Source organism: Prionailurus viverrinus, chromosome B1 (assembly GCF_022837055.1).
Source record: "Prionailurus viverrinus isolate Anna chromosome B1, UM_Priviv_1.0, whole genome shotgun sequence".
In the NCBI taxonomy this organism is placed as follows: Eukaryota; Metazoa; Chordata; class Mammalia; order Carnivora; family Felidae; genus Prionailurus; species Prionailurus viverrinus.
This window is the reverse complement of record NC_062564.1, coordinates 20530682-20545820: the sequence shown is the minus strand read 5'-3', so window position 1 is coordinate 20545820 and position 15139 is coordinate 20530682. Positions and strand designations below refer to the sequence as shown.

The 15139-nt window shown below is 35.9% G+C and overlaps 1 protein-coding gene across 20 annotated transcripts in view; it reads left to right on the top strand.

Moving 5' to 3' along the window:
* Positions 1-15139, top strand: part of PCM1 (pericentriolar material 1) — an 80607-nt gene that overhangs the window by 48573 nt on the left and 16895 nt on the right. For 10 of the 20 annotated variants that reach the window (XM_047854933.1, XM_047854931.1, XM_047854932.1 and 7 more), the window contains 5 exons: positions 5087-5272; positions 7531-7587; positions 10373-10545; positions 10888-11019; positions 15009-15129. In XM_047854933.1, the coding sequence (XP_047710889.1) occupies positions 5087-5272; positions 7531-7587; positions 10373-10545; positions 10888-11019; positions 15009-15129 (669 nt within the window). The remainder of the gene's footprint in view (positions 1-5086; positions 5273-7530; positions 7588-10372; positions 10546-10887; positions 11020-15008; positions 15130-15139) is intronic. The other 10 variants (XM_047854946.1, XM_047854948.1, XM_047854936.1 and 7 more) reach the window with 5 other exon arrangements.

Genomic DNA, 15139 nt, shown 5'->3' with positions numbered 1-15139 from the left:
GCTAAACCCTTGCTATTCAAAGTGTGAACCAGGGACAGGCAGCATCAACATCATCTTGGAGCTTATAAAAATGCGCTCTTGGGTCCAACCTTGTACCGCCCGAATGAGTATACATTGTTTTTTAGTGTGCATGTTAGCAAGATTCCAGATGTTTTGTTTTGTTTTTCTAATTTTTTTAATGTTTATTTATTTTTGAGAGAGAGCGAGCAAGTGAACAGGGAGGGGTATGGAGAGAGGGAGACACAGAATCCAAAGCAGACTCCAGGCTCTGAGCTGTCATCACAGAGCCCAGTGTGGGGTCTGAACCCATGAACCATGAGATCATGACCTGAGCCGAAGTCGGATGGTTAACCGACTGATTAAGGCACCCCAAAATTCCAGATGTTTTAATGTGAATATATGTCCATTAAAGTCTGAGAAGCACTGAGCTAGACCAGTGCTCTTTTATGGGGTAGGAATGGCCATGATTTCTTAGAAAAAAGAGTATTTACTTGTCTTAAATGTAGGTAGATGAAGAGAAATATTGGAAGGCATTCCAAACTAGTAACAATGAAAAAAAAAAGTTTAGAGGCAGGATGAGGCAGGGAAAGATGAGAGGAACTGGGGAAGGAAATAGGGTATGACAAATAAATCAGTGTGGTGGGACTTAAGCTGCTGTCTTGAGAGAGAGCACAGCTGGTTATACTGTCCCTGATTTACTAGACTGAACGCTCGTGTGTTTTGCACTTATGGACAGTTTTCAGCAGTAGCATGCTAAATCTTCACTTAGCTTTGTTTGCAATGATGGTGATGTATTTTCATCTTTAGTAGGTCTTTATATGTAAAGGTACATATTACTGCATGTGAAGTAAGGTGGTACAAATTGAGTGATAGTAACAATTCTTTACACTTCCATCCTAATTCAGACTTTGAGTTGAGCATCATTTCTTGCTGTGCCAGATGTTTCTTGCCTGGCCGGATGCATCAGACCTGTAATTTGGCTACTCTCTAGCAGGTCCATTCCCTCTTTTGATATTGTTAGAAAGCAGTGGGATCCTATAGTCTAGGTCTTCCCCGTTCTTGGAAAATCAGATTGAACTGTTAATGTACTATAACTGTCCCTGAGTCTTTTCATTTTTCTTCTCTTCCCTCTCCTGTTGTTTACTGATGAAGACTGAGTTGAAATGCATGTCAAGCATTGGGAAGGGCAAGGCCTGACAGATGTGGCCAGCAAAGAAACAACCCTTTTTAGAGTCACAGAGTTCATTACTTACGTAGGCATAGAAATGAGAGCATCTGGGAGTCCTAGCTCCCTGTGTTCTTTGTTCTACATGCCACAAGGGGACACTGAAACAGAAGAAGCCAGATGACAGTTGCAACATGAGTGGTAGGACCCGTTACTGGGGAGCCGGTGCCGTGCTGCAGCTACAGTCCACTTTATAGTCTGGCGGTGTGTCCCCAGAGCCTGAGAAAGAAAGGTCTCCTATTTCATCAGAACCCAGGAGGAGATAAAAAATACTTTCATGACAGCTTTACGAGGGGGTGGGGGGAGGCAAATAAAAAATGGCCACATAGTAGTTCCTCACAAGCCTCCCATGTTCTCATATTCTGTGCTCCAGGAGGATCCTAAGGCCTTCTGTCAAGACTTAGACTCAGCTGCAGTTCAGTCCTTACCTGTGTCGCCTTTGTGGATATGTGCAAGGTCTCCAGGGTGCCATGGCTGAGCTGTGTCGCTAAAGTGGAGACACAGCTAAAAGTATGTTTTTTTTCTAGCTATGTCTCCACTCATTCTGAGTAACACAGATTGTGGGCAAGGGAAAGAGTGATGAGGTGGGTTGGGAGATCCCTTATGCTAATGAACATGTGGTGGTGGTGGTGTTCTACTAGCTGGCCTAGCCAGTGGAACTCTGGAGTCTCAGTAGTCTTCCTTAACTCTCCATTTTACCTTTTCCTTTTGTCAGTCGTATACCCTTATTGCTGGACCTGTTTATGTGAAGGTCAGAAATAACCAAGAGGGCTCTTTTTCCAGTAAGTTTCATGCAGAATGAATGAGAGTGGCTAGACTTTAGTCTGAGAGACCAACAAAGAAACTAGGAACCCAAATATGAAATGATAAAGTCCTAACTTGAATGATGGCCTTAAAAATAAAAAGGGAAGGTTAATTCCAGAATGGATGTTACAGAGAATAAATCGACAGTATTTGGGGAACTTACCTTGTTATTAGCAGGGCAGCTACTGTGATCTGGAGCATGTAAGTAGCAAGGCTTTTGGCTCTCTTGTCTCATTCTGAGAATGCTGGGGGCAAAGATCAGAGCTCTGTAGTCCCGGGGAAGACTTGGTTGGAGGATGGGCTTCTGTGCACCTCCTACTATTCTTACACCCTCCTTCCTTCGAAGAATAGCAGTCTTTTGCCACTTCAGGGTACTAATGGGAAAGAGTGTCCCTGAACAAGTAGGTGCCATTGTCCCTACCTTGCCTGTGTGAGAGCATTGCCTTTGCAGCTGTGGAGACTGAGTAGAAAAGCTTCCTCTTACTGTCTTGGTGGGAGACTGACAACTTGGTGGTGAGAATGTTGCTTCACTCACTGTAGGAGTGAGGCTTCCAACTGCTGTCTGCATGCCAGTGAAGCTACCTACAGTTGGGTCCAGCCTTCAGGGTAGATAGGAGTCCTGACGTCCAGTGAACATAACAGTGCATGCAAAAGGGACCAGCAGCTAGAGAGAAGCCACAGAAGCTGAACACTAGATAGAACAGGTAAAATCCAGTAAAAACAGTTATTGAAGGAAATACACACTTGAACAAAATCCTAAAAACACTTAAGTGTATTAAACTAAATAACAAATTCTATAGAACTAGAAAAAATGGTTTTCACATATAATGTTTAGATTATTCAAAAAAAAGGGTAACTGCTATTAAGTCCCAAATTATTGGCCTAGAAAATTGAGGGGACAAACCATAAGACTCTTAAATAGAACAAACTCTGGGTTGCTGGAGGGGTGTTGGGTGGGGGGGATGGGCTAAATGGGCAAGGGTCATTAAGGACTGCACTTGTTGGGATGAGCATTGGGTGTTAATATGTAAGTGATGCATCACTGAATTCTACTCTTGAATTTAGTAGAAATGCAGCTAACTGTTGTCCAGCTGGGAGGCAAGGGAGGAAGGTATCCACATACCCCTATGTATATTCTGATAAAATTCCTTAATCCCAAGGAAAAAGTAAACATCTTCTAAGCTTCCAGACTGGAAGAACAAGTTCTGTATGATAAAAAAAGAACCAAACTGACATCAGACAACACAAGAAGTAGAAAAAAGTGAAATAGTGCCCATACACAGACAGAAGAGTACTGCAGGTCGGGAGTCCTGTATTCAAACTGGTCACAATGAAAAGAAGATACTGGTGTGTCCTATCTGCCGAAAACAACAGGAACAACATATGAATCAGATTAGACACCTTTAATATAGGGAAAGGTAAAAAGGAGAGGTAACAGTTCAGTAAAGAAAACAACAGATCAATCTCAGTTACTAATGTAAATTGAAAAGTGAAATGTTAGCAAATTTAATCTGCCATGAATCAAAACAAATATTAGACTGTTGTCAGTAGGGTTTATTACAGAAATGTAATCATGATTCATTATCAGGAAATCTGTCAACATAATTTTGATATCAACAAATTGAAGGACAGAAGTCATATAATCATAGTGGTAGATTAGATAAACTTTAAAGTCATTCCTAGTAAAAATTTTTAAGTAAAATGCACCTAAGAAGACAGATATTTAATATTTGATATAATGAAGGCTGTTAGCTAATGCCAATCACAACATTGTAAATGAAAATACTCCAAAGATAATCTGTATCAAAATTAGAAATTAAACAGGGGTTCCCTCTCCACCATCATAATTGTCTAGCATTGTTTGGAAAGCATTATCACAAAAAAGTTAAATAAATAAATAAATGGAAGCATTTTATATTTTTCTGAGAGAGCCCAAGAGACACTGGAAAATAGCTACTAAAGTTAACATAAATTAGTAGAGTAGCTGGTTACAAAATAAGTGCAAGTATTTTTAGCTGTTGTAGTAACAGAAGAATGGAAGTTGGGGGGAAATACTCTTCCCGTGGTAGTATCCAAAGTTATAGGGGGGTAAATCCTTAGGGATAAGTTTAACAAGGAAAGTACTACATCTATAAAAATGTAAATATTTTTGAAGAACATGAAATAAGATGGAACAAACATAACTTTTTAGAAGAGAATGTGTAAAATTATTAAATATCAGTTCTCAAGTTAAGAAATGCTTTTAATGTGATTCCATTTTGAATCCTCATGGACTGTGGACTGTTTTTGAAATTAGAAAAAATAATGTCAGCACTTGTATGGAAGGACAAATGTCTAACAATAGCCAAGAAAAGAAGAGAAGCTAGGTGGGACTTGCCTTACCAGATATTTAAGCATTCTGTAAAACTTCGGTGGCTAAAAGAATGAAAATGGCATTGGAATACATATGCCATTTAAATAATGCTCAGAAGTAAAAATAAATAGGGACATTTAATATATTGACCAAGGTTGCATTTACTTCATTGGGAAGAGGGTAGATATAGCCAAGTATCCATGTGGAACAAAATAAAGTTGAAGTCCTATCTTGTGCCATATAGCAAGGAAAATTTAGTAGGATATATAGATAACCTATGGTGGGTAAGACCTTTTAAATCAAGTCCTGTTACACACGAGTTATAAGAAGAAGGCACACATATTTGACAAGCGCCCATTACTCTTCTCTCTGTTACGGACATTTTATGTAGACTGGATAGGATTCTTTCTTGTATTTCCTAACACTGAAAAATTGTTAACTTGTAGTCTAGTAGGGAATTTGGGTCATATAAGGCCTGCCATATAGTTTGAGTTGGGATGTACTCATTAAATATCAAAGGACAATGAAGTGTTAGAATATATTATTGTTACCCATGCTTCCAAATGTTATTGCAAGACATTGTTTTACTATTTTGTATGTCTATTTATACCAGGGCTTCATATATTCTAAATTGGGTTACGTGTACTATTTCACTATGGAAATCAATTTCCCTTTCAGTTTGAGTTAGTTGCAACTGATAACAGTTGTCACTTTTTTTACTCAAGGGTATGAAAGTGCCAGTATGTCTAGCACATGTGAACCTTGCAAAAGTAGGAACAGACATTCAGCCCAGACTGAAGAGCCTGTTCAAGCAAAAGTATTCAGCAGAAAGAATCATGAGCAGCTGGAAAAAATAATAAAATATAGTAGGTCTACAGAAATATCTTCAGGTATGTTCTTTTTTGGTTTGCTTTAATCTAAGGACTTCTTCATCTTAGAGTTGAAAAGTGGTCTGTTGGAATTTTCTGTCATGTGGAAGGTGTTGTATAAGTAGGGTAGATGTATTTTTGATATCAAGAGATGTAACCTGGAAATATTTTTATTGCGATACTAGCTTTTCGACATTTTGATAAAATTCTAAACAAAAAGTATAGTTGACATTAATTTGGAACCGATTTGAAATTCTGAAAATCTTCTCTGAATAATAATTCGATATAAAATCATATCATTCCTTGCTTAAAATCTTTGGCTTTACCATACTTAATGGGAAAGTCCAAATGCTTTAATGTAGCATCTGTCCAGCGGAGATTTGGCTCTTTCTTGCGTCTCTAGACTCTTCTCTGCCCACCCTCTGCCTTGAACTTGTCTCTTCTTTCCAAGGCACTGACCTGAAGTTTGCCCATAGTTATCATGCCATTTCTCACCTCAGGAAGTGTCTTTTCTGCCTGAGTCCTTTTTGCTCTTTGTAAGCCTTTTTCTTTACTGGAGTCTTAAATAAAATGTTAATTCTGCATAATTTCTCTGAAATTGTATCCAGATCTAAGCTCAGATATGTTTCCCTTTCTCCTTTTTCGTTTCTGTTGTAGCCTGTGTAAATCTCTTCTGTTGCCTGTATCACATTTTATAGTAATTACCTGTTTAAGTGTCTGTCACCTTTTTGAGTCCCTTGGCAGCAGGTAATACCTTTCATATTTGTACCTTCAATGTTTCCATGATACTGGACACATGGTAGGCACTTAGTGTTGATTGAATGAATGGAAGAATGAATGAATGAATGGAGTTGTATGTGTTTGTCACTGTTTTACATTAAGTACTGGTACTTTCCCAATTTATAAAGAACAAGTACATCTCAAAGAAAAATGAAGAGGGAGGCAGTAAATATAGACTCTTCTCAGGTGTCAGTAGGACCCTTGGTGAAAAACTAGAGTAGCAGCTACCATTTGTATTATGCTCTACTGTTTACAAATTAAATTACTCATCTCATTTGAGCCTCATCATGCTGTGAATTGGTTTTATTTCCATTTGCAGTTGAGGAAACATGGTCAGAGAGACCTGTTTTTTTCCCAGTGTCATAAAGAGCTGGTAACATAAACTGGTACAGTTTTTCTGGAAAGCTTCAAAAGTCACGCCCTTAACTCCGTAATTGTACTTCTCTATGCTAAGGGGAAAAAAAAGTGAAAACAATACTGGTAGTTAGTGTTGTCTGAACGGTATGATTCCAACTATGTTAACAAAAATATCAATGAAGAAAGACTGGAAGAAAATCCATCAAAATGTTAATAGAGATTTTATCATTTTGAAACTTTTCTGTATTTTCTAAACTTTTCATAATGAGTATTTATTGCTTTTGTAATCAGAAAAGAAACACCACATTTGTTTGTGTTTTGAACTGATTGACTTCCTCAAGGTCCTGTTGCTAGGAGATTGCATAGTGGAAGTTTCAGTCCTGGTCTTCTGCTAAGTCTAGGATCCTTTTGGCAAAACTATCAATTCTACTGACACGACCCCAGCATTTTACCAAAATTTTGTAACTTTTATCCCCTTTCACTGTCTTTATCAAATAGTGGTATCTTCAAAGCGTAAACGAGTGGAGGTTGGGGAAGGGCATTAAATTGAAAGACTTAATTGGACTATTAAGTTACCTAAATAATGGATATTTGGTCATAGTTCTTCAGACCTTATTACTGTTAGAAAAATATAAGGATTGAATTTTGGTGCACTAAAAAATGCTTGAATTGTGTAAATATACACTGTGTGTATTTGCATATTCATGCTCTGAAAGCACTTTGTTTTAGTCACTACCCTGAAATTCTTTATAGCATGTGCTAGTGCTTTTTGACAACATGATTACTAGAGTGTAGCACGTAGGACTGCTAGTATTTAATTGTCCCGTCCTCTCCCTAAGGAGTTGGAGGAGTTTCATCTTGATGTGTATGCTTCTGAGAGTGAATGGCAGAAGTGTATTATGATAGTCGTCATCAGTCACATTGTTTATATATAAGTTTATAGCAAATCTTCTTGTATTTTCCCTAATAAGATTATTTTAAAACAAAGTAAAAACCTTATCTTGTGATAACATTTCAGTTCAGGCAAACAATTTTAAAGAAATTTGCTTTTTTTTTTTTTATTCACTTACTCATATTATAGACCCTGTCTTTACTATTCATACACATTTTATGTTCATCCTTATGTCTGCCCTTTCCTACAGCACATGCTAGGAGAGTGCTACAGCAGTCTAACAGAAATGCATGCAATGAAGCGCCAGGTAACAATCTGCTTAGTTTTGGTGTCCAGTTTGTGTTAATTTTTTTCCATTAGTCCTAAAGATCCTTAGTTTTATTGCTCTGATTATTTTTAGATTTAGCTTAGTGTATATATGTCATTTGCCTTGTAAAAGTGAAAGAGACTTCATAAAATTCTGAAGGCTTTCATTTATAATTCTTTACTTGGGTGATAAAATGAGCTGCCTTTCTGGTTTTCATTTTCATTTACTGTATAGAACATAGCCAACACATTCATAAGGGTAATAGAAAATCTTTTTACAATTTAGTGTTTTATTTGAAGTTATTTATTTTGTATTTCTTAAGTGCTTAAAAGCATTAATATTTTTTGAAACAAGAATACCGTTATTTTTTCCTAGCTTTGATTTACAGTGTTTAAGTATTACGTGTGACTTCTGCTGTACCTGCTTATTTTTCGTCACTAGTCAACATCTGTATTTAAAAATGAGCCAATACACCATTAAACAAAAACAATGACATGCAAAGACCTTGATAAATAAAAAGGCATGGAAAATTACAAACATTCCAAAGTGCTGTTTTGATCTTTATCGTATATATTTTCTTTAAATATGGTTCTGTGTGATTTAGAATTATAAATATTCTTTAATGGTTCCCTACACTATACATAAGTGAAAAATAAAAGTCTGTTGTGAATCTATAGGAGAATCTAAAGAAAAAACAAGGATCTAGCACAGACTAAGCTTGACTTATATCTGTGATACTTCCTAAAGAACTATGAAAATAAGATGGAATCAGAGAAACTTGATTGAGATCAAGGATTTTCTAGCTTAAACAAATGCATTTTAGTTCAGGAGGAGAAACTGGCAAAAACTTTCTACCTCTGTTGCAGGGCCAGAGTCGGGAGAGGGGGGTGGAGCATGTGTTCAGCATAATTCATTATTTGTGAATAATTTAATCTTTAGTGATATATAATTTAGAATGAAAATTTTATCACCTACAGAGGTATGACAGATGTCATTGAATATGCTTTGTTGTTATATCTTTGAAATGATAAACATTTTCTAAATTAACTGGCCAACTGTAGTACATAAATTGGAAGTTTGTGTATTAAAATCTATTTTCTTATCTGGATTTTTCCTTTAGAGATTTCTTATAGAGACTTAAAATAAATATCACATGTGGACATTTTAAAACTAGTAAAAGAACATTGGTATTTTATTATTTTATTTTATTTTATTTTAATTTTATACTTAAAAATGTCTGAGGGATAGGGAAGTTGTGTATTCATTATTATTATTTTATACTTGTAGAAATTGAGACCAGAAGATGTTAAGGTTTAAGACGTAAGTTAGTAGGAGGTTTTCTCATTAGGCCTCATTTGCTTTGCATATTCTTATCCTCTCTTGCAAAAAGTGAATTAAATCTTTATGATCTTTGCGTATTTATTTAAAACCACAGTATATCAAAACACTCAATATTTTAAATTCTCTGTTTTAGAATCTTGTCACTGATATTTGTGGAACTTGAATATTTAACTACCCATGTTTCTACTATTGCTCTAGAAAGGGTACTGAGTTTGATAGCTAGAAGAGCTAGAGACTTTAAAAAAAAATTTCTTTTTAATGTTTATTTATTTTTTGAGAGAGACAGAGACAGAATGCAAGTGGGTTGGGGCAGAGAGTGAGGGGGACACAGAATCCAAAGCAGGCTCCGGGCTCTGAGCTGTCGGCACAGAGCCTGACGCGGGGCTCAAACCCACGAGCTGTGAGATCATGACCTGAGCCAAAGTCGGACACTCAACCCACTGAGCCACCAAGGTGCCCTGAGGCTTTTTTTAAATAGAGAACTGAAAATGGGAACAGTTTAAAAAAAAATTTTTTTTTAAGTTTATTTATTTTGAGAGAGAAAGTGGGCAGGGGAGGGGCAGTGAGAGAGGGAGAGGTGAATCCATGCCAACAGTGTGGAGCCTGACATGGGGCTCAAACTCCTGAACTGCGAGATCATGACCTGAGCAGAAACCAAAAGCTTAACTAGCTTGAGCCATCCAGGCACCAGAGGAACAGTTGTTAATTTGCACTCTTAAAAATAAAAGTATGACTGTATTCCTTTAAGGGCAATAATTCTGTGTTACCCACAAATACATATAGCAGAATTGTTGCTAAATAATAGAGTGATGCCTAGATTCTGTGTAACTGAAAACTTGAAATGGGTCATACCTGGTCCAGCTTAGGCTGAGTGTGTCAGTAAGACATTAGCAAAATTGACCTATATTGTGTTGCAGTTACAAATTCAATTTTCCATCAGTATAGAATGGTAGGTGAGATTTGAGAACTGATAGACCTAACTAGATAGACCTTAAAATAGTAGTTTTTATTGGCAGCATTTAGTTTATTCTAAACCATAACTAAATAAATTTCCTTTTCTGTAACGCAGTTCGTATTAGCAAAAAAAAAAAAAAAAAAATCTGTTTACTTCATTCAAGTGCTGAAAGATTTCCATTGATTATTCCTATGAAATGTGTAAAATTATCCAGATCATTTTTTTTGAGAAATAAGTACAGTCTGAATAATGCTAGGTAATACTATCCATACATTTAAGTATTTTTCTAATATATATCTTGATAATTTTGAGATTATCTTTATCTTGGTAGTTTTTAAGATTCTTTTTCTACTTTAAAAGCCCTGAAATAGAATTGAATATGTTCTGATTTTTAAGTAATTTAAACCTGAGAGTACTGATACAACCCAGTAGAAATGGTCAGGAATGTATTTCATCACTATTAACTTCCTGATCTTTTATATCTTCCAGAAACTGGGAGTGATTTTTCCATGTTTGAAGCTTTGCGGGATACCATTTATTCTGAAGTAGCTACATTAATTTCTCAAAATGAATCTCGTCCACATTTTCTTATTGAACTCTTCCATGAGCTTCAGCTACTTAATACAGACTATTTGAGACAGAGGGCTTTATATGCATTGCAGGTATGTGGTACCTAACATTCTTTTTCCTATCCTGTCTGGTACTGCTCTTCATGATTATATCTGGTTGCTTTCTTAGACTGAAGTACATCTTCTTCCATATGTATAATGATCCATTTTTCATGTGTTGTCTTACCATTTTATTTAAAGCTTCTTGCATAGCTTAAATAGCTTTTCTAAAAGTCTTTCTGAGCAATTTTTTAGTGTTTTGTCTTTAATGTTATTTCTTCCTCATAATTAACAGGTGAGAAGAATTGCATTTGTTATTCTATCTGCTTCTGTTTTTAAATTTGTGAAAAAAAATTAAATGTTTTACGTAAGTAACTATTTTATTTCCTTATTTAGGACATAGTATCCAGACATATTTCAGAGAACCATGAAAAAGAAGGGGAAAATGTAAAGTCAGTGAATTCTGGTACTTGGATAGCCTCAAACTCAGAACTTACCCCCAGTGAAAGCCTTGCTACCACTGATGATGTAAGCTGATCATGATTAATGTAGACATAATTTCAGTATGCAGTAAACAAAAGTTAAATAAGTTGTTATAAATTGTGCAGATACCTGATAATTGCGTCTTTAGCTTTCTTAAAAAACTGAGTAAAACACATCATTTTGAGGTGAGGTATACAACTCAATTAAAATATGCCAGCAGTTAAATCCCCAAAATTATCTATAAATGATACGTTATAAGGTTTAAAATAGCTGTGTTTATATCTCTGGTGCCCAACATAGGAATTGATTGATAACAGATATTTAGTAAAATGTCTTGTGTTTATTCAAGACATTCAGTAAACCAGACTGCAGTCAGATCACAGAGCCCTTAAGTAGATAAATACCAGATAAATCAGGTCTTTGGGTCGGAAGAGAGAAGCCTGGACCAAAAAAAAAATTATCCAGGGAAAAAAGCTAACGTACTCAAGTTATTGAAGAAAATTTTGAATAAAGTAAAAGCAACTAGGAAAAGGAAAAGAGTGGTGAGGAAAATGGTGTATTTTCAGTAAACAGTGTTCTTCAAGTAGACCCTACCTAGCATAGAAGTGATTGAATGAATGAATGGCAAACCACTAGGATAGTGAGGAGATGATGTGTTAGGGGTTTGGAAATCACCTAAAAGGTTTGGACCCTGATGCTGTTATAAAAGGTAATATGTGGTCCTGGGATAGCAAATACATTTCTTTTTTCTGCCAGTTCTAGTATTTGGAAATTCACGGATAAGAGTGCCATAACTGAACAGCAAGTATCTGCTATAGAGAGTCAGAAGCAGTATTGCTGTGTTTCTGCCCATTGTTGATATTTTAACATTGTAAGTTCTTTTGAAAACATAGTATTTTCTCAAAAGATTTCTTGTTTTTTCTTCACATGTACTAATTTCCTTACAACTATTGAGGACATTTTCTGAATTTTTGCTCTTTAACTTACATTCATGTTTGAAACAGTACTTTCCCAAGTCATCTTTTCTGCTTAAAACCTTAGGCTCCAACTCCTATACCTCTCTGAACACAAACTTGTACATGGTTTTAATTCACTTAACAGTGTCAAATAGATAATGTAAGTAATTGTACAACTTGGGATTGCTGTTGTAACTACTTGGAAATCGTGTACTCTTTTTTTGTGGAAAATGAAGAGTGGTCCAGCTGTATACAAAAGTAGGAGATATGCAGTTACATTAAAGTTTATTAGCTACTGAAATAACTTGCTGAGAGCATGAATGCTGTCTCTGTCTCCTGTACCTCCCATTGCCTCCCTTTTTATCCAGATTTCACATACGTGGTATTACTTCGTTATTTTAAAATGTTTGAGCACATTGGTCTTTACCGTCAGTAGCAAGTTGAAAACTGAGCTACAGTTTATGATAAAGTTAATTTAACCTGACAAGATTCTAAAGTTAAATAAAATTTAAAGATACGTGCTTCCTGAGTAAGTGTCTTAGTTCAGGATGGTACAACAAAGTACTGTAGACTGGGTGGCTTAAACAATAGACATTTATTTCTCACGGTTCTGTAGCCTGGGAATTCCAAGATCATGGAGCCCGCAAATTTGGTACTCAGTGAGGGCCCTCTTCCTGGCTTGCAGATGACCACCTTTTCCACGTGTCCACATGTGGCTCCGATGTCTCTTTTCTTGTACGGGCACTGATGCCACCATGGGGGCTTCGCCCTCATTACTTCATCTGAGCCTTGATTACCTCCCAAAGGTCCACCTCCTAATACATTGAGAGTTAAGGCCTCAGCATACGGATTTGGGGGGTCGACACAGAGATTCAACCCATAACCATATTGATTTGGCACAAAGAACTGTACTTAGTATTACTTTTAAATAACTGAATTGTTCTTTAATTTTTCATTCAAAACTTCATTTCATCATTAATGTTATTAACATCCACACTTTGTTAACGCTATTTAGTCAGTAGCAGCACAACATCCAGTGTTCCAACCCACAGATCTAGAGCAGTGCTGTCCAGTGGAACTTCGTACAATGATGGAAATGTTTTATATGTGCATTGTCTAATATGGTAGCTATTAGCCACATGGGGCTATCGAGCACTTGAAATGTGGGTAACAGGACTGAGGAACTAAATTTTAATATAAATAGCCACATGGCTAGTGGTTTGCATATTGGACAGATACAGACTCTCATTCTCCAAGTTTCTAAGCCAAGGTCTTTTGAGCTTCATTTATGGAGCTTGTATAGACATATTTCAGAGTATGTAAGAGTTTTTGTGCCCAGGAAAGAGAGAAGTAAAAGTAGGTATCTGGGAATTATAAGTCAAAAGAGAGTTGAAGAATTGAAGTTTAGGAAGAGGAAGAAACACCTTGTATCTTCTATTCCAGGTGCCATAAAATGGCAAAAGCACTTCTACCTTCCAATCTTAATTGAAGGAGCAACAAAATGACTCCATTTCCTGAATCATATTCTGTAATGCCTGAATTTCCTATAATCAGAGACAGAGGTTTCATTTCATAACTTAAGAGAAAAATTTTAAAGATTAATAGGAGAGAGAACACAATTGTGAAGTGGGTTTTAGAATGTGGGACTCTCCTTGATCACACTATACACAAAAATTATTTTGAAATTAAATCCTGAGAAAGCCAAAACTATAAGACTTCTAAAAGAAAATCTTCATGATTGAACATAAGCAAAGATTTCTTAGGGTGCACAAAGCATTAACTGTAAAGGAAAAATTTGATAAACATCATAAAAATAAAATCATTCTGCCTTTCAAAAGACACCATTAGGAGAAAATAATTTAAGTACATATATCTGACAATGACTATATAAATAATCCAGACTCTATAAAGAACTTTTACAATTCCCTTGTAAAACCAACAGCTCGGTAAAATATGGGCAAGATTTGAACAGGCACTGCATGAAGGAGGATCTGTAAATGGCCAATGTCCATGTTAAAACCACATGAGGTGTTACCTCACATGCACTAGAAAGGCTGAAATTAAAAAGGTTGACAATGAGAAGTGTTGGTGTGAATATAGAGCAGTTGGAACTTTCACACTGCTTATGGGATTGTAAAATTGTGCAAACACTTGGAAGGCAGTCTGGCGGTTTCTTATAAACCTAAACACAAACATGGCATGCAACCAAACAGTTTTTCTTCTTAGGTATTCATCCAAGAGAAATGAAAACGTATGTCCACAAAAATACTTGTATTCTTATGGTGATAGCATCGTTAGTCACGATAGCCTCAAACGAACATCAGCAGATAAATGGATATACAAAAGATGGTATATCCTTACGCTGGAATACTGTTCAGCCATTAAGAAATAATGAACTTCTGAAACATATGACATCATGGATTAATTTCAGAAACATATGGAGCAAAAGAAAAGCCAGACACTGTAGAGTGTATATTGAATGGTTCCATTTATATGTCAGGTTCCAGAACAAGCAAGACTAATTTGGTGATAGAAATCATACCAGTGGAGTGTAGTGGAGACTGACTGCAGAGGGGACAAAGGAACTTTTTGAGCTGGTGGAAATGATCTTTATCTTTAGGGAAAGTGGTTACATAAGGTTATTTTTAGAACTCATCCAACTGTACACTTAACGAGTACATTGTTGTATGTAAATTATATTTCAATAAAGTGCATTTAAAGTGAATGATGCTGTCATGTTTTTCTTCTGGTAAAACCATATAAAGTCAAGTCCTAGGTATTGTTAGGGTTTAGAGATGGGAGAATTTCCCTGAGGGTGTAGAAATCATTTGAAGTGTTTAAATTCTCCAAGTTAAAATTAGTAGCTGGCTCTGTGAATTTTTATCTACTCAAGGACATATGTTCTGCAAGGTTACTTAATATTTTAATGTTCTGTGTTCAACCTTTAATAACTTTAGTTATATCACAATTTTAAGTATATAGTTTTATGCCAACACTTAGTTTCTTTGTTAAATTTTGGGTATCATAAAAATTTTAAAGAAATATTAGTGATTTTTGTTTTTTTAAACTATAACTTAGGAAACTTTTGAGAAGAACTTTGAGAGAGAAACACATAAAATAAGTGAGCAAAATGATGCTGATAATGCTAGCGTCATGTCTGTATCTTCAAATTTTGAGCCATTTGCAACAGATGATCTAGGTAAGCAGAA